The sequence below is a fragment of the Coregonus clupeaformis genome, chromosome 31 (genome assembly GCF_020615455.1).
Source record: "Coregonus clupeaformis isolate EN_2021a chromosome 31, ASM2061545v1, whole genome shotgun sequence".
Taxonomy (NCBI): Eukaryota; Metazoa; Chordata; class Actinopteri; order Salmoniformes; family Salmonidae; genus Coregonus; species Coregonus clupeaformis.
The window spans coordinates 11,142,401-11,169,474 of record NC_059222.1 but is presented as its reverse complement, the minus strand read 5'-3'; the positions used below and the strand labels follow the sequence as shown (position 1 = coordinate 11,169,474).

The 27,074-nt window shown below is 45.0% G+C and overlaps 1 protein-coding gene across 2 annotated transcripts; it reads left to right on the top strand.

The window, feature by feature from the left end:
• Window positions 1-736: 736 nt before the first annotated feature.
• ccdc57 (coiled-coil domain containing 57) lies at window positions 737-25,740 on the top strand. Of its 2 annotated transcripts, XM_045209784.1 has the most exons (21): window positions 737-907; window positions 1,168-1,429; window positions 1,598-1,729; window positions 5,931-6,039; window positions 10,303-10,404; window positions 10,517-10,674; window positions 10,763-10,837; window positions 10,955-11,155; window positions 11,920-12,078; window positions 12,222-12,384; window positions 12,548-12,658; window positions 15,840-16,092; window positions 16,664-16,867; window positions 17,136-17,236; window positions 17,409-17,609; window positions 17,819-17,875; window positions 20,099-20,369; window positions 21,988-22,109; window positions 22,251-22,391; window positions 23,253-23,469; window positions 25,099-25,740. In XM_045209784.1, the coding sequence occupies exons 2-21, from the start codon at window positions 1,170-1,172 to the stop codon at window positions 25,281-25,283; spliced, it is 3,222 nt and encodes a 1,073-aa protein (XP_045065719.1). In that variant the 5' UTR covers window positions 737-907; window positions 1,168-1,169; the 3' UTR covers window positions 25,284-25,740. The 2 variants fall into 2 exon arrangements, 1 of the variants encoding a protein (XP_045065719.1); XR_006657687.1 differs by lacking the exons at window positions 23,253-23,469; window positions 25,099-25,740 and having other exon boundaries at window positions 21,988-22,174; window positions 22,251-22,332.
• The last annotated feature ends 1,334 nt before the right edge of the window (window positions 25,741-27,074 follow it).

Sequence of the window (27,074 nt, the reverse complement as noted above, 5' to 3'; positions counted from 1 at the left end):
AAATGCATCCCAGGTGACTACCTCATGAAGCTGGTTGAGAGAATGCCAAGAGTGTGCAAAGCTGTCATCAAGGCAAAGGGTGGCTACTTTGAAGAATCTCAAATATATAAAATATATTTTGATTTGTTTAACACTTTTTTGGTTACTACATGATTCCATGTGTTATTTCATAGTTTTGATGTCTTCACTATTATTCTACAATGTAGAAAATAGTAAAAATAAAGAAAATCCCTTGAATGAGTAGGTGTTCTAAAACTTTTGACCGGTAGTGTAGTCATGATGACGCATGTGACCAAAGGCAGGTAGAGTAGGTCAGGTGAGTGGTGCCAGGTGAGTAAAGGTGAGTTCCAGGCAGGTGTATTGGTTACCTCTGTCATCAGCTTATTTTGTCTCTCTGCATGGCAGCAGCACATAACTTCTCTGGCTGGCTGTCAATGAGGAACCTCGTTTAATCAGTCTCTATCTCTATCCAAGTATCCATATGGTGAATGCTTTGTATACAGTTTTTATAACAATAAATTACATTACACAGCAATCAACATCATGTTTTCTCATGTGCGTGCATAAAAGAGGGCCATATCAGCTATTTGATGAAGTATTCTGAACCCATTAAAGACCTTAACAAGTTTGTATATTATTATACTTTTTTATTATAACATTTTGCTATTTTTTGTTCGTCATTGTGGGCGGTACTGTACTTTTCGTTCTTCACAAACACATTTTCTACACGGACGAATTACACAGACTGATAACGCTGGGGTTTCCATAGAAACATGCCAACCCACAGAAGAAAGCGGGAGAACTCAAGTTAGCGTTTAAACAAAGTGTTGAACGCAAACGGCAATACATCTATAGCTAAACAACTCTTTAGTCTAAGAGCGACATTAGTTAGTTGCATGCTGTCGAGGTACGTTAGCAAACCAGCTGCTAGATTAGCCATTCTAACGGTAATGTAACGTTAGCTAACGTCAGCTACAAGCTAACGTTACCTAGCTAGCAACGTCTGCTTGCTGCTGGCAGCTTTCATCTCTCGGAAATGTGTAACTATCTGTCTGTCTCTCTTTGTGTGTGTGTGTGTGAGAGAGAGATGTGTCATGTAACGTTAATGTGTTTTCATGTTGCAGTGGTGCATTGACCTCTAGACTTTGATGTGTATGTGTTCTCTAGCCATGCAGGCTAATGATGGAGCAGACCTGGACGCCCAGTTAGCCAGTAAGGAGAAAGAGTGGAAGGAGCTCCAGACCCTACGGGTTCAGCAGCAGGAGAAGTCCCTCCGTGATGCCCAGGAACATCTCTCTCTCCTCAGGCAACGCTTCCAGCAGCTCAGGGAGGACTTCCGCTTTAACCTGGCCGTGCTGGAGGAGAGAGACAGAGAGCTGGAGAGATATGACGCCATGGCTGCCCGCGCACAGGCCACAGAGACTGCCAGGTCAATCATTCAATCAAACGTATTTTATAAAGCCCGTTTTACATTGTGTGTGAGAGCGAGAGAGAGTAATGTATTATTTGTTATGTATCCCATGACTCCCTGGAATACATTGACTATTGTCACTGAGAGGACTATTCTAGCTTTAACATGTGACTTTCCTTATTGAAGGCAGGAGGAATTGAGTCAGTTACGCATCCAGATAGCCAAGCTGCAGGAGGAGAGGGAGAGCGAGGCAAGGGAGGTGAGACGCAGCCAGCAGAGAGCTGCCGAACACAGGCTGCAGCTGGAGAGGCTCCAGAGGTGAGTGGGGTGGGGTTAAGGGCAGTGGAGTGCGGTGCAGGTGGGATGGTTGCCCTAATTCAGTGCAATTTTATTCAAATTCAAAATACTCACACTAACAAAGCTCTTGGGGGGGGGGGGGCTTCTTTTCCCTCCTCACTGTTTCCCAGTAATTGTCACTGACTGACTGTAGTTAGAGGACAGTCTAATGAACATGCTGAGAGAAGAATGCCGGCCTCTGGTCTCAAACAAAGATGTCTGTTAAGGCTGATGATTACCCTAGATTGTTGTACTCATTACATGATGCCCCAGCCCCACATTTAACCCCAATGTGACTCACCAGGCCCATCTGTATGGGTTATATTTAGACAGGAGGACCCAGTAGGGAACTCGCATGCGGATTTACAGTGCCTTCAGAAAGTATTCATACCCCTTGACTTATTCCACATTTTGTTGTGTTACAGCCTGAATTCAAATTGGATTAAAGTGATGTTTTTCTCACCCATCTAGACATAATACCCCATAATGACAAAGTGAAACATGTTTTTAGAAAAATATCTAATTTACATAAGTATTCACAACCCTGAGTCAATACATGTTAGAATCACCTTTGGGAGTGATTACAGCTGTAAGTCTATAAGGGTCCTGTGGTCCTCTGTAGCTCAGCTGGTAGAGCACGGCGCTTGTAACGCCAAGGTAGTGGGTTCGATCCCCGGGACCACCCATACACAAAAATGTATGCACGCATGACTGTAAGTCGCTTTGGATAAAAGCGTCTGCTAAATGGCTTATTGTTATTATATTATTATTATTATTATAAGAGCTTTGCACATCTGGATTGTACAATATTTGCACATTATTCTTTAAGCTCTGTCAAGTTGGTTGTTGATCATTGCTAGACAGCCATTTTCAAGTCTTGACATAGATTTTCAAGCAGATTTAAGTCAAAACTGTAACTAGGTCACTAAGGAACATTCAATGTCGTCTTGGTATATTTGGCCATGTGTTTTAGATTATTGTTGTGCTGAAAGGTGAATTTGTCTCCCAGTCTCTGTTGGAATGCCGAGTGGACCAGGTTTTCCTCTAGGATTTTGCCTGTGCTTGGCTCTATTCAGTTTCTTTTTATCATAAAAAAACTCCCTATTCCTTGCCGATGACAAGCATACCAATAACATGATGCATCCACCACCATTCTTGAAAATATGAAGAGTGGAACTCAGTGATGTGTTGTATTTTCCCCAAACATAACACTTTGTATTCAGAACAAAAAGTTCAATTTTTTGCAAAGTTTTACTTTAGTGCCTTATTGCAAACAGGATGGATGTTTTGGAATATTTATACATGACATCCAATTGGTAGTTACAGTCTTGTCCCATCGCTGCAACTCCCGTACGGACTCAGGAGAGGCGAAGGTCGAGAGCCATGCGTCCTCCGAAACACGACCCCGCCAAGCTGCACTGCTTCTTGACACACTGCTCAAAAGCCAGCCGCACCAATGTGTCGGAGGAAACGCGTACAACTGGCGACCGAAGTCAGCGTGCATGCGCCTGGCCCACCACAAGGAGTCGCTAGAGGGCGATGGGACAAGGACATCCTGGCCGGCCAAACCCTCCCCTAACCCAGTCGACGCTGGGCCAATTGTGCGCCGCCTCATGGGTCTCCCGGTCGGCTGCGACACAGCCTGGGATCGAACCCTGGTCTGTAGTGACGCCATAGACCACTGCGCCACTCGGGAGGCTGGAATATTTTGTATTCTGTACAGGCTTCCTTCTTTTCACTCTGTCAATTACGATAGTAATATGGAGTATCTACAATGCTGTTGCTCCATCCTCAGTTTTCTCCTATTACAGCCATTAAACTCTGTAACTGTTTTAAAGTCACCATTGGCCTCATAGTGAAATCCCTGAGCGGTTTCCTTCTTCTCTGGCAACTGAGTTAGGAAGGACGCCTGTATCTTTGTAGTGACTGGGTGTATTGATACACCATCCAAAGTGTAATTAAAAACTTCAACATGCTCAAAGGGACATTCAATGTCTGCTTTTTTTTCTTCTTTAATCTGCCAATAGAGGCATTGGAAAATCTCCCTGGTCTTTGTGGTTGAATCTGTGTTTGATATTCACTGTTCAACTGAGGGACCTTACAGATAATTGTATGTGTGGGGTACAGAGATGAGGTAGTCATTCGAAAAAATCATGTTAAACACTATTATTGCACACAGAGTGAGTCCATGCAACTTATTATGTGACTTGTTAAGTACATTTTTAGCCTGAACTTATTTAGCGACTTACAAATTGGTGCATTCAACTTATGATCGCCAGTGGGACAACAACTTTTTTTTACATTTATGTTTATGGGGGTGGGGGAGGGGTGGGTAGAATGATTACTTTTATACTATTCCAGGTATTCCTTAAAGAGGGTTTCAAGTGTCTCCGGAAGGTGGTCAGTGACTCCACTGTCCTGGCGTCGTGGGGGAGCTTGTTCCTCCATTGGGGTGCCAGAGCAGCGAATAGCTTTGACTGGGCTGAGCGGGAACTGTGCTTCTATAGAGGTAGGGGGGCTAGCAGGCCAGAGGTGGATGAACGTAGTGCCCTCGTTTGGGTGTAGGGTCTGATCAGAGCCTGAAGGTAAGGAGGTGCCGTTCCCCTCACAGCTCCGAAGGCAAGCACCATGGTCTTGTAGTAGATGCGAGCCTCAACTGGAAGCCAGTGGAGTGTGCGGAGGAGCGGGGTGACATGAGAGAACTTGGGAAGGTTGAACACCAGACGGGCTGCAGCGTTCTGGATAAGTTGTAGGGGTTTAATGGCACAGGCAGGGAGCCCAGCCAACAGCGAGTTGCAGTAATCCAGACGGGAGATGACAAGTGCCTGGATTAAGACCTGTGCCACTTTCTGTGTAAGGTAGGGTCGTACTCTGCGAATGTTGTAGAGCATGAACCTGCAGGATCGGGTCACCGCTTTGATGTTAGCAGAGAACGACAGGGTGTTGTCCAGGGTCACGCCAAGGTTCTTTGCACTCTGGGAGGAGGACAAAGGGGTTGAATACTTATGGACTCAAGACATTTCAGCTTTTCATTTGTAATTAAAAACATAATTCCACTTTGACATTTTGGGGTGTACAGTAGCTAACTGTACCCCTACATAACATGTATCTACAACAGCTAACTGTACCCCTACATAACATGTATCTACAGTAGCTGCTGTAACCCTACATAACATGTATCTACAACAGCTAACTGTACCCCTACATAACATGTATCTACAACAGCTAACTGTATCCCTACATAACATGTATCTACAGCAGCTAACTGTACCCCTACATAACATGTATCTACAGCAGCTAACTGTACCCCTACATAACATGTATCTACAGCAGCTAACTGTACCCCTACATAACATGTATCTACAGCAGCTAACTGTACCCCTACATAACATGTATCTACAACAGCTAACTGTACCCCTACATAACATGTATCTACAGCAGCTAACTGTACCCCTACATAACATGTCTACAACAGCTAACTGTACCCCTACATAACATGTATCTACAACAGCTAACTGTACCCCTACATAACATGTATCTACAACAGCTAACTGTACCCCTACATAACATGTATCTACAACAGCTAACTGTACCCCTACATAACATGTGTCTACAGTAGCTGCTGTAATCAATTTTAAATTCAGGCTGTAACAAAACAAAATGTGGAAAAAGTAAATGGGTGTGAATGCTTTCTGAAGGCACTGTATATGGCCTTTAGGGCAAGGTTTATACTGTAGGCTGTATGTTAGTCTAATTATTATTAAGCTTTCACTATTGTTTCACTACAGTATGTGGCTCTGCTGTATACTCTGTTCCAGTTAAGCTCAGTTGGTAAAGCATGGCACTTGCAACTCCAGGGTTGTGTGTTCGATTCCCACAGGGGACCAGTACGAAATAAGTATTAGAATGTATGCAATCACTACTCTTAAGTCGCTCTGGATAAGAGCGTCTGCTGAATGACTAAACACTTAGCCTGAAATATGTTAAAGCCCGCTCCATGGTTCCTCCGTGTTCTCAACTTTGAGAGGTAATCTAGTCTCATGGTGATTTCAGTGACTGGTGTCTGTTTATTTTCTGATGCCATGATGGCTTTTGCATCCGGTGTGTGTGTGTATTTGACAATGTCATGATGGCTTCAGGATCTGGTGTGTGACTGTGTGTGTGTCATCTTTCTGTGACTCAGCGGTCAGGCTGGTGACCTTCAGAAGCAGAGAGAGGAGTATGAAGGGATGAGACGTGATCTCCAACGCAGGGTCCAGGAGGTGGACGGAGAGCTGGCTCTACAGAAGCAGGTACACACCCACTTGGCAAGGGAAGTGGGAGGGTGCAGTGGTAGGCCGCTCTCTAATTTTAATAGAAGAGTCACCTTTCCCTGTGGAAACCACATGCAGACAAGACATTTAAACCAGATCAGCCAGAGGGGAGATATCTTTACAATTACAGTCTAGTCATAAAAGCAGTTAATCTACCCTAATTAAAATAGTAAATTACTACCGGCCCTTAGTAAACTTTTGGGAAAAATGGTGTTTGACCAGATACAGTGTTATTTTACTGTAAACAGATTAACAACAGACTTTCAGCATGCTTATAGGGAAGGGCACTCAACATGTACGGCAATGACACAAATGACTGATGATTGGCTGAAAATGATAATAATAATAAGATTGTGTATTTGTATTTATTACGGATCCGCATTAGTGGCTGCCAAGGCAGTGTTAGCATGTGTTTGTGAATGCTGTGTGTGGGAGCTGTATTGCTAGACTTCAGCGCAGCTTTTGATATTAATGATCATAATCTGTTGCTGAAAAAACATGTGTTATGGCTTTGCATCCTCTGCCATATTGTGGATTGAGAGCTACCTATCTAATAGAACACAGTCAGTGTTTTCTTTAATGGAACCTTCTCTAACATAAACCAGGTAGAGTGTGGTGTTCCACAAGACAGCTGACTCGGCCCTCTACTGTTCTACATTTTTTACTATTCAAATCAAATCAAATCAAATTTTATTGGTCACATGCGCCGAATACAACAGGTGCAGACATTACAGTGAAATGCTTACTTACAGCCCTTAACCAACAGTGCATTTATTTTAAACAAAAAAAGTTAAAATAAAACAACAACAAAAAAAGTGTTGAGAAAAAAAAGAGCAGAAGTAAAATAAAGTGACAGTAGGGAGGCTATATATACAGGGGGGTACCGTTGCAGAGTCAATGTGCGGGGGCACCGGGTAGTTGAGGTAGTTGAGGTAATATGTACATGTGGGTAGAGTTAAAGTGACTATGCATAAATACTTAACAGAGTAGCAGCAGCGTAAAAGGAGGGGGTGGGGGGGCAGTGCAAATAGTCTGGGTAGCCATGATTAGCTGTTCAGGAGTCTTATGGCTTGGGGGTAGAAGCTGTTGAGAAGTCTTTTGGACCTAGACTTGGCACTCCGGTACCGCTTGCCGTGCGGTAGCAGAGAGAACAGTCTATGACTAGGGTGGCTGGAGTCTTTGACAATTTTGAGGGCCTTCCTCTGACACCGCCTGGTATAGAGGTAATAATAATAATAATAATAATAATAATATGCCATTTAGCAGACGCTTTTATCCAAAGCGACTTACAGTCATGTGCGCATACATTTTTACATATGGGTGGTCCCGGGGATCGAACCCACTACCCTGGCGTTACAAGCGCCGTGCTCTACCATGCTGAGCTACAGAGGACCACAGGATGGCAGGAAGCCAGAGGTCCTGGATGGCAGGACGCTTTGCCCCAGTGATGTACTGGGCCGTACGCACTACCCTCTGTAGTGCCTTGCGGTCGGAGGCCAAGCAGTTGCCATACCAGGCGGTGATGCAACCAGTCAGGATGCTCTCGATGGTGCAGCTGTAGAATTTTTTGAGGATCTGAGGACCCATGCCAAATCTTTTTAGTCTCCTGAGGGGGAATAGGCTTTGTCGTGCCCTCTTCACGACTGTCTTGGTGTGTTTGGACCATGATAGTTCATTGGTGATGTGGACACCAAGGAACTTGAAGCTCTCAACCTGTTCCACTACAGCCCCGTCGATGAGAATGGGGCGTGCTCAGTCCTCTTTTTTTTCCTGTAGTCCACAATCATCTCCTTTGTCTTGGTCACGTTGAGGGAGAGGTTGTTATCCTGGCACCACACGGCCAGATCTCTGACCTCCTCCCTATAGGCTGTCTCATCGTTGTCGGTGATCAGGCCTACCACTGTTGTGTCGTCGGCAAACTTAATGATGGTGTTGGAGTCGTGCCTGGCCATGCAGTCATGGGTGAACAGAGAGTACAGGAGGGGACTGAGCACGCACCCCTGAGGGGCCCCCGTGTTGAGGATCAGTGTGGCAGATGTGTTGTTACCTACCCTTACCACCTGGGGGGCGGCCCGTCAGGAAGTCCAGGATCCAGTTGCAGAGGGAGGTGTTTAGTCCCAGGATCCTTAGCTTAGTGATGAGCTTAGAGGGCACTATGGTGTTGAATGCTGAGCTGTAGTCAATGAATAGCATTCTCACGTAGGTGTTCCTCTTGTCCAGGTGGGAAAGGGCAGTGTGGAGTGCAATAGAGATTGCATCATCTGTGGATCTGTTGGGGCGTTATGCAAATTGGAGTGGGTCTAGGGTTTCTGGGATAATGCTGTTGATGTGAGCCATGACCAGCCTTTCAAAGCACTTCATGGCTACAGACGTCAGTGCTACGGGTCGGTAGTCATTTAGGCAGGTTATCTTAGAGTCCTTGGGCACGGGGACTATGGTGGTCTGCTTGAAACATGTTGGTATTACAGACTCAGTCAGGGACATGTTGAAAATGTCAGTGAAGACACTTGCCAGTTGGTCAGCACATGCTCGGAGTACACGTCCTGGTAATCCGTCTGGCCCTGCGGCCTTGTGAATGTTGACCTGCTTAAAAGTCTTACTCACATCGGCTACGGAGAGCGTGATCACATAGTCATCCGGAACAGCTGGTGCTCTCATACATGCTTCAGTGTTGCTTGCCTCGAAGCGAGCATAGGAGTGGTTTAGCTCGTCTGGTAGGTTTGTGTCACTGGGTAGCTCGCGGCTGTGCTTCCCTTTGTAGTCTGTAATAGTTTTCAAGCCCTGCCACATCCGACGAGCGTCAGAGCCAGTGTAGTACGATTCAATCTTAGACCTGTATTGACTCTTTGCCTGTTTGATGGTTCGTCGGAGGTCATAGCGCGATTTCTTATAACCGTCCGGGTTAGAGTCCCGTTCCTTGAAAGCGGCAGCTCTACCCTTTAGCTCACCCTTAACCTATTGACCTACTAGCATTGAATAAAGCCTGTGTGTGTCTATGTATGCAGATGACTCAACATTATACTCGTCAGCTACCACAGGAAGTGAAATCACTGCAACCCTTAACAAAAGGCTGTAGTCAGTTTTAGAATGGGTTGCTAGTAACAAGCTAGAACTAAATATATAAAAAAGCATTGTATTTGGGACAAATCATTAGTTAAACCCTAAACCTCATCTAAATATAGTAATGAATAATGTGGCGATTGACCAAGTTGACGAAACGAAACTGCTTGGTGTAACCCTAGATTGTAAGCTGACGTGGCCAAATGCTGCAAAGAAGGACATAGGCAAATTACAGTTGGCTCAGAACAGAGCAACGTCAGAGCAATGTACAAGGAGGGCTAATTTCAACAACATGCATAAGTAGAGGAGCGATTGACTGCATCACTACTGGTCTTTGTGATAGGTATTGACATGTTAAAAGTACCGAACTGTCTGCTCAATCAGTTAACACACAGCTCAGACAGTCATACATACCCCACAAGACATGCCTCCAGAGGTCTCTTCACAGTCCCTAAGTCCAGAACAGAGGCTAGGAAACGCACAGTACTATATAGAGCCATGACTACATGGAACTCTTCCACCTCAGATAACTCAAGCTAGCAGTAAAAAAAAAAAAAAGATAAACGACACCTCACAGAACAACGTGGACTGTGAAGAGACACACACACATTTATTATTATGTAATAATGGAGCAATGTAACTTTGTGTAATGCACAATGTTTTGTTTGATGTAATGTTTTATCTCTGTTTGGACCCCAGGAAGAGTATCTGCTGCCTTGGCATCTAATGGGGATCCTTATAAAATACTATACCAACTGCCTGCCAAACCTCTGTGTGTGTTTTTGAGAGTACTTGTGTGAGTGTGGTATTTCAGTCTAAACTCTGTGGCAAGCAGGGTGTTTTGTTGCTGGCTGTTGTCCAGGCTCTTTGCTGTGTCACTCGATCTCTAGAGAGAATACCCCCCTTTGAGCAGCACTGTGTGTGTGTGTGTGTGTTAGTCTGACTGTGTGTGTGTGCGAATTTGTGTGTTTGTGTGTGATTACCCCCACCCACATCTGTGAGGTAAGGAGAGAAGGTGCTAACACCTGCTGTGATGAATGAGGCTGGCTTGTCTGCTAGTTTTGTCTCTGTCTATGGCGTCTGGAATAGGTCAGCTGGAAATATACCTTTCAGCGATGTCTGTCTGGGATGTTTGGAAGCTTCATCAGGAATTCTCATCCTCTCTATCCCTCACATGTTCAGGAGATGATGACAGACTTTGATAATGAGATGAGGCAGAGAGAGCATGAGTTCAACCTGAGGATGGATGAGATGAGAGCCGTGGTCCTGTCTCACGAACTCAGGGTAAGGAGCAGGTGTGTGTGTGTGTGTTTACCTACTCCCAGGTAAAATTGCTGAGTAAGATAGGATGATACGTGCTGATACTTGGTGTGTGTGTGTGTGTGCTTCTCTCCAGGTGAAGCTGCTCTCTAAGGAAACAGAGGTCCACTCCCAGGCCCAGGCTCAGGCTGTGGAGGCCCTGAAGGCCTCAGAGGATCTCTGTCAGCACACACACACACAGCTACAGCACAGGCACTGGGAGATAAAGGACATCACTGCCGTCAAGGACGCAAGGTGTGTGTGTCCTACCACGTTGACTTAGAATTATTCATGCCAACCTTATTTCCCATGTGTTAGATAAAATGTGATTGTCATTTCTCAGGATAAAGGAGCTAGTGGACAAATTAAAAGCTCTACAGACCAAGAGGAAGAGAGAGGAGGAAGTCTACAATAAGAAGTGAGTCCTACTATACAAATGCAACATAGGACCGCAAAGACAAACGACCAGCATATCAGCAGTAGTCCTAGACTAATGGTAGTCTAATGGTGAGTCTTTTAATGTTCACATCTGTAGGCATGAGCAGTTGGACCGGGGAGTGCGTGAGAGAGAGGCTCAGTTGGATGCGTTAAGGGACGCTCACAGAGAACAGCTACGACAGGCAGAGACACATACCGGTCAACTACAGGCAAAACTGGACGCCATGGTAACACACACACACAGGACCCAGAGAGACAACGAGGACACACTGCGAGAGAGAGATCAACAGATAGACAGGTGAAACACTGTGTGTGTGTGTGTGTGTGTGTGTGTGTGTGTGTGTGTGTGTGTTTTGTTTGTGCGTGCACATTCTGCATTAACTGTGTCTGTGTTTTGTGAGTGTATGTACTTTATTTAAGTATGTGTCTCTGGTCCAAAGCCCTGGATGATCAGTGTTTGAACATGCTCAGTGAGTGATAGGGAGTGAGTGAGACAGTATGTGGGCGTACATTACTCTGAAGGTGTCTGGCAGGAAGCAGTGATTATGTAACAATGTGTGAAAGGAAAGAGCCTCCGAGGCGCTCTCTTAAGGGGATGAAACACACACAGAACATTTAGCAATCATATCACATCATCACACTTTGTTCATAAATGTCTCTACAGTGAAAATATACAGGTGTAGGATCTTAATTTGATCACGCTGTTGCAGGATAACTTTCCTGCAATGCAGGAAATTCTAAACTTGTAGTGTATTTCAGGTTTAAAAAGGCTTCTGACGTATGTAATTTCCACTTTGAAATCAACCCCTACAAAAATGTACATTAATTATAATCCACATAATAATTAACCTTTCCTGTTGCTGCAGGATTATTTCCCTGCTGTAGCAAACTAGCTCAAATTAAGATCCAAATGTGTACAGGGGGAAAACACAGGTACCATTTTGTAACACAGATTCAGGGCTCACCTCCAGGATGTTAAAGGTACTCTTAATAAAAGGAGGTGAACATTTTAGTGTTGTTTCGGTACAACAACTTCAACCTGTGTGTTATTGTGTTGTGAAGGCTTTGTATGGAGCTGGAGACGACTCGTAGTGGCTGGGACACGTACATCACTCAGGTCTCTAAGGAGACTGTTTTTAAGGACACAGAGCTGCTGGCCCTGCAGGAGAGAGAAAGCAAATTACGGACCGAACTTGATCGGAGCAGGGGGGAGACGGAAAGGTTGGTGTGTGTGTGTGTCTTTTTTGCAGGTAAAAGGGTTATTTGGATGTGTGTGTATGTCTCAGGTGTTAACACTGTGTGTGTGTGTGTGTATACGTGTGTGTGCGAGCATGCTTGCTTGTGTGCGTGCGTGTGTATCCCAGGTACAAGCAGCAGCTGTTTGTGGGTGTGGAGCGAGAGAAGGCTCTGGAGCAGAGGAGAATCCAGGTGGAGCTGGAGTGGCAGAGACGCTGCGAAGACAACAAGGCTGAACACTACCTGCACAGTGAAGAGTTAATACAGGGCCTGACACAGGCCAGAGACCAGGTGAGACTCTCCATTCCTCATACAGGTGTACTCATATACAGGTATGTAATACAAGTGAACCCATATACCAGTACAAGTTGAGGTGGAAATATATGGTCAGGATCGGTAGAGGCCTCTCCTCATCATCAGTTCATTGTGATTCTGTACTTCCTGTTGCCCTCAGGCTAGTGCAGAGCTGAGAGAGAAGGAGAGAGAACTACAGGACATGGTGGTACTACTGCACACGGTTACCATGGAGAGAGACCAGGCCCTGGGTCAGCCAATCAGAGAACAGGTGAAAGACCAACTAAAACACAGGGGAGGGATGTCGTCCAATTATGTTGGAGCTTTAACTACTTGCCACAGAGTTAAAGGTGAGAGTGATGGGTTTGGGTGTGAGAGATGGATTTTTGGGGGGCCAGGGCATGACCGATACGGTATCCCCTCACCCCTGTCTCCAGGCTGGCCGTTAATCTTGAGCATTTAAAGGTCTTTAAATAGTGCAGCCTTCTGACAGAACGGCTGCACTCTCTCTCTCACACATTCTGACTGACCTTATACCACAACAACAGATTACAGCCACCCTAACTCTTTCACATTCTGACCGAGCTAACAGACAACAGCCAAATCACTGACCATAAGGGCAGTGTGGCAGACTGTGCAGGAAGTGGGGGAGTGATAGACTACGGGAGACAGACACAGAGAAATAGAGGCAGAGAAAATAAGCTGTTACCAGGCCAGGAGTGGTAGTCTTTAAACGGCCCTCGGCTCCTGTTAACACCACCTCTATTACTAAAGCATGTGGCTGTTGACACTGGACTCTATCCATTAGATTAATTGCCAAAGTTATACGATTTATCTGGTTTATACCCTCCTCTTCCTCCTCCTGACTCCTGGCCTGGTGTTACTGAGCTTCTTGGTCTGAACTTAATGATACCGGACCCTCTTAACCCTTATCTTGTCCTACTCTTCCTCTTCTTCAAAGGGGCCCTTTTTCAAGGTGTACTCCAGAAATAGTACCTTGCTTTTGACCTCAGAAAACATAGTTTCACTGATTTCTTTCATTCATTATTTTCTGTATTCTATCAGTCAATACTTTTACTGTTCTCCATTCAATAGTTTATTATTCCTTTATTTAAAGGTTCTACTGTTCTGTTTTCATTTACATTTTAGTCATTTAGCAGACGCTCTTATCCAGAGCGACTTACAGTTAGTGAGTGCATACATTTTCATACTGGCCCCCCGTGGGAATCGAACCCACAACCCCATTCTTCATTGGAGTTACTTGGCTTTCTTCAATGCCCAGATTCCTCTCTTATCTAAAGCGACTTCTCCCATTCCATCAAATGAACTCTTGCTCTCAACAACACTCACGCACGCGCACACACACACACACACACACACACACACACACACACACATACTTGGGTGTTACCCTTATGATGCCCCTCCATTCCTAGAGGGGGGCTCTGGTCCCGACCACAGACCTTTTTAGGAGGTGCCCTTTCCTTGAACAGCCCAAGTGGTCTGATACCCTTTCATATTGACTGTCTGCCTGACCAACATACCTGTCTTTGTTGGCTCTATAGCACTTACCCTGCACCCTGTGCAAGGCTTTAATGCCTAAACGTGTTGGGTTTGAGCTTGAACTTTCATTTAGTTCCCAAGAGTGGCTATCCTTTGTCAGCTTATGGGACCTAGATATGAGGGACAAATGCCTTTTCAAAGGGCCTTTCACAAACTTCATTGAGTTTGCAGACAGTTACAGTGTAAGTACACATCAGTGGAGTCAGGTGGGAGGAGCGATAGGAGGACGGGCTCATTGTAATTGCTGGAATGGAATCAATTGAATGGTACCAAACACATGCAAACAACGTGTTTGACTCTGTTCCATTGATTTCATTCCAGCCATTGAGCCCACAGAGGAATGTTGCTGAGTTTATGAAGCTAACCGCTACCGTGAGCCACGCTACTACACTATATAAATCTGACATCCATACGCCCTGTAAATGACATCATCGTGACCATGTCATCCTCACATACCAGCCTTCAAGGATCTCATACGTCTATCAACTTAATGGTGAGGGAAAAGAGACCCATCTAATGTACAGTAGTGTCGGCAGATACATGAATATAGGGGGAGACTGTGACAAAGTTGACTTTTTGTCAAACTGATCGTTTGTTGTTTGTTGAAAATGTGTGGCTGTAGTAGTCAATCTAATTTCAGGCCTCCTTGACTAAATCAAATTTTCTAATTTTATCACGGAAGACTAATTTAAACTCAACTTCTGTGCATGAAATGATACTGTCATCTCTGCATTTTAGGCAGGTTGACGTTTATTGGGATGAATCTTGCCCTGGAGGCAGAGCTGAGCGATTTCCACTAGCTGGGCCAGATGCAAAGTCAAATTTGGATATATATCATACACATTTATTTAAGGTTAGGGTTAGGCATAAGTTTAGCAGTGTGGTTAGGGTTAGGTTTAAAATCAGATTGTATGACTTTGTGGCTGTGCCAGCGAGTGACTACCCTGCAGAGCTGCCTCCAATATATGAGTCATCCCAATAAATGCCAACCTGCGCATTTTAGTACTGACAGAATGTCACTACGTAAGTCTTTGGTACCCATATAGCCTGAAGACTGTGCCGAATGCTTGTTGTGTGTTTCTGCAGAGATTTGGAGGGAGCCAGAGTTGGTAGAAGTTGTCTCTAACGACAGATCTAGGATCAGTCTATCCTATCCCTAACTCATATTCTATCCTAGCCTTAACCATCAAGATTATGGAACAGTATCTGACTCTGGATCAATAGTTAGAGCCTATTCCTACTGACTGTGTATACGGAGGGTCTGAAATGGGACACCCTATTGGCCCAGGGCCAAAGGTCCGGTGTTTATGGCTTCCTGAAAAGGTTGCTACCCCCTTTTGAATTGTTAATAAGCAGAATCTGAGTATTGGTTTTCACTCGGTCGTACCGGTCGTGTCATCTGTCAAAGTGGTGTACTTTATATTGGTGTTTTATTAAGGGAACTTTCCCTTTTAGAAGGAATACTTAGAACCATCAACCATAATATACAATACAGTAGGCCAGGGTTAGTCTCATAATTCATTTTAACTGGAAGGTATTGGTTATATATCTTTTTCAAAAACACCCTTTTGCATGGTCACAGGTTTTGAGTTAATAGTGTGTGCATTCAAGTATGTTTTCAAGATTATAAGACTGATATACATTAAAATGTTTGCCCGCCATCACCCATCAACTACAATCAGAACCTTACCTCCATCTAGTGGTCATTGGTTGAAACTGCTCACAGCCAGATATTAATGTGTATGCATGCGTGTTTATTTCTTTGTGTGCGTGTGTATGTGCGTATATGAGTGTTTGTGTGCACATGTGTATGTGCGTGCGTGCGTGCATGCTTTCATGCCTCTGTGTGTGTGCGTGTATTTATTTCTCTCTGTCTATCTACACTGCAGGGCAACAGACCTGGTGGTGGTGTCTCTGTAGGGGAGCTGCCGTCTGAGGAGATCCATCGGCTGCAGCAGAAGAACAGCAGTCTGAGGGCTGTCATAGCCCAGATGAGGAGGGACATGGAGGATCTCAGCCAGCCTTCTCATCCTCCAGGACCCCCTGACACCTCAACCCAGATCCCTAAAGGACCTCTACCCCAGCCTCCAGCACAGAGCTCAGCCAAGCCAACTGACAGCGCTGCACAGCCAAGCCTGGCAGGTATAAACACTATTTACTCACAACCCCTAGAAGCCCCAGACAGTCCTGGATCCACCCACACCTCAACCCCAACCTGTTGACAGCTCCCTAAAGCACCAGGCCAACAAGTGTCATCACCAGCATGTCTCACTGCTTACTCTGTGTTCGCTCACACCGACACCCCTCCCCACCTGCACCACAAACAAATCTACCATGCGTGCATCCCTAACCCCATACATCCCTAGCCCCCCATCCATTCACCTCCCACCACAAGTAACACCTGCACCCTACCAGAGCCTTAAAAAGCACCCTATCACCATCACTACCCCCCATCATCCTGCTGGCCCCCAACTATCTCAAAGCCCAGGCCAACAGGTGTAGACACTAACCCGTCACACAGCCCAGTGCAGACCTGTAAGGAGTGTATTAATGTCTACATAAAGTGTAATATGAGTTTTTATGTTTACAGCTAGCTAGTAATGGACTGGCTGTGGAGGCATAAACCTCAACCTTTAGGAAATAGAGAAGGGTAGTAATATAACCGTGACTCAGTCACACACGCCTGAGTAACCTGTGTGTGTGTGTTTATCAGTGGTAGGTACCCCAGAGTACACCCAGGCTCTAGAAGAGGAGGTAGCAGAACTGAAGGCCAGGTGTAGGCACTTAGAGGACAAGCTAGAGGGCTCCACCAGACCCCTCAACACCGCCACGGTTACCCCGGCAACCACACTCGTCCCCATCGCCCCCGACAACGCATACCTCCAGAACCACATCCGCTCCCTCAACGAGACCATCGGTAGGAGGACATTTCAATAATATACAATATAATGGTACTAGGACAGAGATAATGGTATCGCTTGTCACATTTGATAAAGTTCTGACCAGAGATCTGAGAATGGTGGTTACTTGTGTTTCAGTGTACTGCTACGCTGAGAATTAAAATGAGCAAAATAAGTTTTATTTCCATTCAACAATGATGATAGGAATTTGTCTTGGTGTTGTAAATATAAAAAGCGACAACAACATAAAACTCATAGCCATTGTCTATGTAATGTTTACTGCAGGTGGCCTGCGAGTGGAGAAGGTGGCCAACACTGCAGCTCTGAGGAAACAGGAGGTTAGGGTGGCTCACTTGGAGGCTGCCCTGGCCTCGCTCACACAACAGGTACTGACTCTCTCCTTCCCAAATCCAGCCCTTCTGTAATTTAAATTTTAGGCACTGTTGTATTCAGGCAACAAATTATGGATTTCAAAACAGTATTAGTAGTCATTGTCCACCCGCAAGCCTCCTCTTTCTTTCTCTCTCTCTCTCTCTCTCTCTCTCTCTCCACACACAGTGCCATGCCAAACAGATGGAGGGGGAGGAGCTGCGTCTGGAGCTGGCCAATCAGAAGAGGAGCTGGTCGTCTGAGGAGACAGGACTACGTCAGCGTTTGGTTGCCGTGGAGATGGAGCTGGAGGAAGTGAGGCGGGAGAAAGAGGAGTACCAGAAAGGAAGCATCCTCAACAACCTAGAAACTGTTGCCCTGGGCAACCAGGTAAGGCAGAGTGACAGCTTGCCTTAAACCTAAGACAATGCATGTAAATGGCAACAAAATGTTTTTGTTGTTTTAGTTCAACTTTACTGGAATCCTCTGTCAGATAGCCCACAAAACACTTTCTTAACAATGACATTTGAGGTCAGGGTATTGTCAGCTTATAATAACTGACTTTACACTGCCATTACACAAACTGTTGTTGTGACCAGGTGTCTGCACTGAAGATGGACATCGCCAGCAGAAGGGATCCCATCGTCTGTGAAGAGGTAAACCATAGCAGAATGAATGACAAGACATATAGCAGTGGTTCCCAAACTAGGGGTCGCGACCCCATGTGGGGTTGCCTGATATGAAAATGTGGTCGCGGGAGAATTTTCCAAATTCCTGAAGAAAAAATATACATATATAACTAAATGTATTATAATATTATCTTTGTATCTCAAATCCTTAAAAATCTAAATGAAAATTATTCAAATCTAAAAGTTAAAATTCAACCAGAGAGAGCCCTTAGATCATGGGAAAAGGACTCACTTGACTGTTGCACTTGAATCATTCCCACAGTGAATGGCACACACTATTGCAGAGACTTTGATATTACCGGCCGCAATTCATATGGTGAAAACAATGTGTGGGTGGCAGAGGCACAGAAACTCACATCAATACCTTTGTCAGATAACACTGTTAAACAAATAATTTATGCTATTGCTCGCAATCATAAGGAAACTGACTGAACGACTCAAACTCCCCAGTTTATGCTCTCCAAATTAGCTGTGAGGGCCGAGATACCCATGTATTGGCTTTTGATCACTATACAGTACCAGTCAAAAGTTTGGACACACCTACTACATGATTCCATATGTGTTATTTAATAGTTTTGATGTCTTCACTATTATTCTACAATGTAAAAATAAAGAAAAATCCTTGAATGAGTAGGTGTGTCCAAACTTTTGACTGGTAGTGTACATGTCGGGGGATGCTATTCCCAAGGACATATTGTTTTTTTCTCACGATTCCCGAGCATGAAAGGGCACGGGGGATGTTCAGTGTGCTGCGTGGCTATATTGACGAAAAACAGATTCCATAGGATCGAATGGTGGGCTTTTGCACAGATGGGGCTCCATCAATGGCGGGATGGCGGGCAGGCCTCTGCACTCTAGTTATGAATGTGTCTCACTCTGCCATATGGACGCATTGTATGATGCTCCCTTCCCTCGGCTGTGCATTTTCCTAACAGAAAACAGCATCAGTAAGAGTCCCACACGAGTGATGACTGCTTACCTCCAATGCTTGGAAGAGCACTTTGGGACCTACTTCCCAATCCGTTTGACTGTGATCCTGGCTCAGTTGACATGCCGGTAAGTGAAATCAAATGCATTCACGGGTCACTACAGAGGAGTTTTGGTTCCTAACTCAAAGGGAATAATACCCTGCCGTCTGCCTCTGTGCATTAATGCCGCGTTCAAAACAACTGGGAACTCGGAGCTGGGAACTAGTAAATATCCGACTTCCGACTTCAGTGCGTTCAAGACAACTGGAAACTCTGAATAAAACGAGCTCCGACTGGGAAAAATAGTTTTGAACGGTCATCCAACTCGGCATTCCAACTTCGTAACTTGGGCCTCTTTCTAGAGCTCTGACTTGACAACCTAAAGATCACTGACGTCATGATCAGACCTCTTATTTTTCAGAGTTCCCAGTTGTCTTGAAAGCACCATAAATCTCATGGTACCCTTCACCAGCTCATATCTGTGTGAAGCTGGATTCAGTGCTCTCGTCTGCATTAAAACCAAATATTGATCCAGGTTGGATGTGACAGCAGAGATGAGGTGTGCACTGTCGACCACGCCCCCTGACTTTGAGCATCTCTGACGTGACATGCATCAAGCGCACCCCTCTCATTAGTGGTGGTGAGATAAGATACATTATGTCAGACTAATTTGCAGTTGACTGTCATAGCTCCACATTTAAAATTATGTGATGGTGAGTTGAGAAAACAATCAGAAATACTGTTAATGTTTTTCAATTGACTGCCATAGCACCAAATAAAAAAGTAAACATTGGCTGTTAATTACATACATTTTTTCACATGGTTGGGGTCGTGAGAATTTTCAGATATCAAAATGGGGTCGTGGGCCAAAAACGTTTGGGAACCACTGACATAGATGATTATAAACACAGAGTGTTGGGTGGAGAGAGTGTCAGTGAGTCTATGTTCCATGGTTTTGCTGTGTCTGTTGTGTCCACTGTCCATATTAATTTTAGAAACAAGCAGCCCTATGTTGTCACCCAGAATCACATTTGTTTATTTTTCAAGCTATAGCACACAATATTTGACATAAAGCAGGTTTAAAAAGGACTAAATAGTTTAGTGTGCTTCGTGTTTTTCTTTTTGCCATGGAAAATCAGGTATTGTAGTATCGCGATAATGGTATCATGGCAACCCTAGTCCATATACACTTATCTTTCTCCCTATCCCTCCCTCCCTCCAGAGTGAGATGGTGAGGCAGCTCCAGGAGGAAAACCTGTGTTTGAGGCAACAGCGGCTGTCCCTGGGCCTGAGGCCTGGTGGGGCAGGCGGGTACGGGCCAGGGTGTGGGGGGGTACAGGGGGGTAAGCGCAATGCCCCTCTCAGTGCCCATCTCCTACAGTCCAAACTGAAGCAAGCAGTGCACTGTATCGCCCGTCTGACCAGAGACAAACAGCAGCTGATTGAGATGGGCAACAGGCTCCGGGCACAAGTGACCGACGCTGGATTGGAGGGTAGGACTGACGCACAGGAGGCTGCTGAGGGGAGGACAGCTCATAGTAATGGCCGGAATGGAATAAAACACATGGAAACCATGTTTGATGTATTTGATACCATTCCTCTAATTCCACTCCAGCCATTACCACGAGCCCGTCCTCCCCAATTAAGGTGCCACCAACCTCCTGTGGACTGACACTACTATACATACTGACAGCATTGTCATTCACTACTGCTTAACCATACCAGAGAATTAAAAGATACAACCCTTTAGTTTACTCCAATTAGGGTAGACTCCAATTAGGGTAGGGATGGTTAGGGTAGGGATGGTAGGGTAGGGATGGTAGGGTAGGGATGGTTAGGGTAGGGATGGTAGGGTAGGGATGGTTAGGGTAGGGGGGGGGAAAGTATAGAGAAAAAAATGATAAGGAGGATTAGAAATGATGCAAACAATTAAAACTAAACTCTAGAACCTACAATCTATCTGCAATATTAAAGCCGATCATATTACATAATGGCAGCTAGGCTATATAGACCAGATATCACATAACCAATACAGCATTATGACAGCTTAATCCCACAGACTATTAACCTATTTTTAACTAGCCAATGATAACAGTCTAATGTACACTCATTTGATTGGCCATGTTATGATAACAGTATAATGTAAACTCATTCGATTAGTCAAATTGGCTCTGCAGGGAAAGTGTAAACAGGAAGTACAGCTGTGCTGTGATTGGTCCGGTGGTGTGGTCCGGCTGTGTTGTGATGTTGACAGGGACAGGAAGTATTCTCTGCCGTGTTGCTCTTCCACCCCGCCGTTCTCCCTGATCCCTGCTGCCCCACAGGATTATGGGGGATTCAGCAGAGATCAAACGCAGCCCCAGGGGCCGGAGGAAAAACACAAACACCCTGGATGCCTCTGCTCTCTCTCTCACACACACACACCAATGGAAGCTGCTGAGGGGAGGACGGCTCATAATAATGTGTTTGATACCATTCCATTCACTCCATTCCAGCCATTATTATGAGCTGTACTCCCCACAGTAGCCTCCACTGACACACACATACGTATGTACACTTCTCTCCGTGCTATTTTCTCACACTTATCTCTCTCTCTCTCTCTCTCTCTCTCTCTCTCTCTCTCTCTCTCTCTCTCTCTCTCTCTCTCTCTCTCTCTCTCTCTCTCTCTCTCTCTTTCTCGCTCTCTCTCTCTCTGTCTCTCTCTCTCTCTCTCTCTCTCTCTCTCTCTCTCTCTCTCTCTCTCTCTCTCTCTCTCTCTCTCTCTCTCTCTCTCTCTCTCTCTCTCTCTCTCTCTCTCTCTCTCTCTCTCTCTCTCTCTCTCTCTCTCTCTCTCTCTCTCTCTCTCTCTCTCTCTCTCTCTCTCTCTCTCTCTCTCTCTCTCTCTCTCTCTCTCTCTCTCTCTCTCTCTCTCTCTCTCTCTCTCTCTCTCTCTCTCTCTCTCTCTCTCTCTCTCTCTCTCTCTCTCTCTCTCTCTCTCTCTCTCTCTCTCTCTCTCTCTCTCTCTCTCTCTCTCTCTCTCTCTCTCTCTCTCTCTCTCTCTCTCTCTCTCTCTCTCTCTCTCTCTCTCTCTCTCTCTCTCTCTCTCTCTCTCTCTCTCTCTCTCTCTCTCAGTTTTCCAGTCTGCTTCCAAACCCTCTCTAGCCCCAGTGTCTATGGAGCCAGAGAGAGACACCCAGCACCAGCAGGGTCGACTTTCTGCCCTAGAACAACTGCAGTACCAGCTCACCACACAGGTCTGACCCCTTACCCCTTGATGTCAATGAGACAGCAGTGTGAAAGCTACATTGTCGTATCTCAGGTTAGGACTGCAATGTAGAGCAGTACTCTGTGTGACCATCAGAGGGAGCACCAGAGTAAACCATGATTCTCTTCAGGAGCTGCAGTATGCCCAGAGAGAGCAGAGGAAGGGGGCTCCTATCATGGTGAGGCCTCTCCTCTCGGAGAGCAAGAATGGAGACAGAGAAAGGGTCACCAACCCCTGGGGCCATGGGCACAAGGACACAGCCAGACATGAGGTAACAACAGTAATGTCTGTCTACACTGTCTGATACCACTTGACCTGAGGACCAATGCTGCAAGAGCTTGGCTTCTCAACTCATTTGATCAATATATAGAGTTGAGGTCTGGCCATAAAGGCTTATTAAAGATGCAGAAATCGCTATGCCATTTCCTGGTTACTAAAATTATAATACTTAGCCTAATTTCAGTTTATGTTACTAAACAAGCAAGTAGAGAATCATTGTACCATCTAAACCGCTGTAAAATATATTTTCCATAACCAAAAATATTGTATTTTCAGCTGTTTGAAGCTGGTGTACAAAACGAAAGTAAAAGACGCAAAAACTCAACTTAAGAACGGGGAGCATACAAATAGCGCACATAGAACAGATCTGCCGCTTCTTAGACTTGCTTTTAATGAGAATGACAGATCTATAACATACATTTCTATGTGAATTTGGTCCGATCCCCAAAAAGTTACATATTGCAGCATTAACTATAGCAACAGAGAAAACATGTCTCTGAAATGATACTCAGCTTTAGAATTCTGTGCAAAATTAATATTATGGGCTCCCGAGTGGCGCAGTGGTCTAAGGCACTGCATGCATCTCAGTGCTTGAGGTGTCACTACAGACTCCCTGGTTCGATTCCAGGCTGTATCACAACCGGCCGTGATTGGGAGGCCCATAGGGCGGCGCACAATTGGCCCAGGGTCGTCCGGGTTTGGCCGGTGTAGGCCGTCATTGTAAATAAGAATTTGTTCTTAACTGACTTGCCTAGTTAAATAAAGGTAAAATAAAAATTAACACCTGAGTAAGATGTTAAGTAAAACAAAGACCATGTCTTCACTTCTTCTATCTCTCTCTCCTCTTCCTCAGCGTCCTAGGACTAAAGAGAACACCCCTCCTCCTCCTCTCAGCCAATCCCTGAGCTCCCTGCGGCTGGATCTCGGGTCACGAACCGCTTCCAGCCCGTCAGGTCCTCTACTGCTGTCATCGGTGGCTACTGAGGGTTCACTAAGGGAGGTGTGGCAGATACTGGACAGAGGCCTCAGCCCCTCCATACTCACACCCCGGGAGAGCTGCTCTGAGAGAGGTGAGAGTTTACCTGGAGACAGTGAGGTGAAGGTATTTGTCTAATTACTTGTCAGTGCTCTCTCTCTCACTCTCCTCTGTGAGTCACACCATTATAAACCAACTTGTGTGTCTGCATTCTATTGGCCATTTAGCACTTAGCAGAGTATCTGGTACAGGAAGTCCAGCATCACTCTTTCATGACACACACACCAAGGTTAGCGACAACTGCCAAGTCACTATTTGTATGAGATGATGATAATAGTGTTTATCATTTCACATAGCTGAGGTTTAAGTAAAGACAGAGTTGCAGTCTGGCCACAGAGGAGGGAGTTTGCCCAATTGGTGGCCTTGTATCTGTCCCAAATAGCACCCTTTTCCCTAATGCACTACTTTTGACCAGAGCCCTATGGGCCCTGGACAAAATTAGTGCACTACATGGGGAATAGGGTGCCATTTGGGACGCACACTTGTGTCTGGGGCCAGATCACAGTGGTGACGGGGTGAAGGCTCTGACCAGGGACTCTGTTCTGCACTGGGAACAGTTTCTCAATCAGTGGACAGTGGAGCCACTCATGGGTTAGGTCTGGCTCTGTTGACACCGGTGTTGTTTGCAGAGCCCAGTGCACTGGCCAGGCCAGGCTGGCACACACAGCCACCGCCTGCTAGAAGAAGTGCTGACTGATAGCCTGGCTCTATTGCTGTGTGTTCATATATGTCTTGCCTCAGCAGCAACCACTGCAACAGGTCACAGATGGTAGTGAAGGTCATCCAACACAGTGTGTCCATCTTTCAGATTAGATTTAGAACAGAGGCATTGCCTCACAGTTGGCCCAGCAGTAGACTGCCAAGTGTTTCCACATTATGCTGAGTAAACGTTGAGAAGAACACCCACATAAGGCAATCACGTGTCAGGAGAATGGGGCTGGGGAGGCATGCAACACGTGTATACCACCAGAGACTTCAACAAAGAGGGTTGTGGTAGATACCAATATCATAATTGCTGGGTAAACGATGAAGAGGAAAGCAATCTTTAGACGCATTGGTATAGATAAGCAACGTTCATAAAGGTGTGCGAGTTGAATGAGATTGTTACGAACACTTACTTTACTTAGTATTTAGTACTCTGTCAGGAGAGGAGATTGATAATCATGGTGTTGTACAGTAGTATAGATAATGGAGATGTTGGTGCAAAAAGCCTCTGCCTCTCTGTGCTGTGGAGAGAGATTCAGAAAGGCACAATGTGAGCTCTGTCTCTACCCAGCCATGCAGGCTCTCTGCACTGCAGACACTTTCGGTGGCAGTCCCTTAGGCCTCATCCTCGCAGATGCTTTCAGTGCTGCCCGGTACATTGTGTTCAACCTCAAATACCTTGCAGGGGGTTGGATTTTACAGCCAGCAGGCTTTTCATAGCTGACATTTTGAAAGGCGTCTCAGGTTGGAAATAATGGCCTTGGACTGCTTGACCAGGCAGCACTGAGTCTGAGTGTGTCTGTGTTTCTCTGTGGGAATGAGCCCTCATTCACTGACTGTTTGGAACTGAAGGAGACCGGCACTGTACTGCAACACACTGTCTCACTCACTGTCTCATTCTGCCCATGTAACAACCTTTTACAAGGCTGGAATTGAATTTCTACACATCTGCACCCAGGTGATGGTGAGCTGACCAGGTGTGAGCTGAGTGAGCCCAGCCCTGGGGGCCAGGCGAGGGGGGTGAAGGGGTGCAGAGCACCTGTCCTGGAGAGGAAGAAACCAGCCAGGCCGTCTGCCACCGCCAGGAAGACCAAGACTAGTGCAAGGGGGGGCAAAATCAGGAACTACAATATCAAAGACTGATGGAGACTTTCTGGTAGGCTAACAGAATTCAACACAAATGGTAACTGTTGGTACCTGGTACCAAATGTTTCCTTGTGGTGCTTGATTTAACAAAACCAACATACTTAGTAGGTAGAAATGACAAGTAAATACCTAGTCATTTCTGTACTGTAAACTAGAGTGCTACTATAAAATCAGAGGCTGGTGCAGAAGGTAATAGATATTGCGTGGGTGGTGCCAGGCTGGTTCTGCTCTAGCAAGGCCACCAGGGGAGTGGTGCTGACAGCAGAACCAGTCTGGCACCCATATTAGGTAGATACAGTTACTATCTGCTCAGGCCAGGAGGAACCACGTGGCCTTACACCTCAGGAAGGAGAGGATTCATTGAAGTGTATACTGTACTTTTAATATGCCATTTAGCAGACGCTTTTATCCAAAGCGACTTACAGTCATGCGTGCATACATTATTTTTTTTTTTGTGTATGGGTGGTCCCGGGGATGGAACCCACTACCTTGGCGTTACAAGCGCCGTGCTCTACCAGCTGAGCTACAGAGGACCACACTGATGCACACACTGAAAAGCACTATTTTGTACCTTCTCATGTTTTTCTCCCATCATGACTAATCAACTGTTTTGTGCTCTTGTTGTACTGGTCCTGAACAGGTGTTGATATCTGTGTTGATTTTATAACAAATCATGAAGTAGTGATTTTTCCAATAAAACATTAATTAAATTTTTACATTTTTAAAAATGTTTCCTTTATTGAAAAAGTGTTACACCAAACCAGAATGTATACAAATTTGACTAGAAAAGGGATCTTATGAAATATGAATGTTAACACATTATGTACATATTTCCACATGTTTTCTACAGGTTATCATGATTAGTAGTTAGGTTAGTAAATAAGTACAGTCCAAGATACTGACAGAACAGTACAAAGTAGGTAGTACAGTTTTTCGACATAATGCCATCTTCACCATTGAACTCTAGTAACCCGAAATAAGTACAGTCCAAGATACTGACAGAACAGTACAAAGTAGGTAGTACAGTTTTTAGACATAATGCCATCTTCACCATTGAACTCTAGTAACCCGAACAGTCAGGCAGCATTTCTGATTACATCACCATCCTTGCTGCCCTGGCAACAAGCTCCTCCCCTCACTGTCATCACATCACCCTATCTCCTAGCAACACCCTCACATCTACGCTGATTGGAGATGCCCACACACCCCTGCTATGTGATTGGTTCATTTTCACGTTTGTAAAATATCACAACTATGAGCACACCTTGTCACGATTTGGGTGTGTACTAACACGTTTGTCAGCGCTGACTACATTCGCCATAATAACCTATTCAGGTGTGTTGATGTGGTTGCTCCTCAAGTTCAACCTACAGAAGAAATGCCTACTGACTGACTTTGGGTAAAATACCCATTAACACTATATAAAAACGTACATGAATAAGCACACACTATTTTATAAGCTATAAAATAAATAAGTATTTAGTTATTTAACATTTATACTCCTTATATTATAAGCATTAAAATGCATGAACATTTACATGTTTTATGTATAAAGCATTTATAAGCAATTATAAACATTTTATAATGGCTTATTGGTGAAAGTTATTATGAAGTGTTACCAAATCTCTTGTTAAACAATACAAGTCTCTGAATACTTGGGTGCAATAAAATAAATTACTATCTTTCTATACATCCAACCAATGGATATAAAATATTTCAATGATTTAAAAAAATAATACGTTAGATGACACCTTAAATTCGTCCAGGTGATGGAATACATGCATTGAT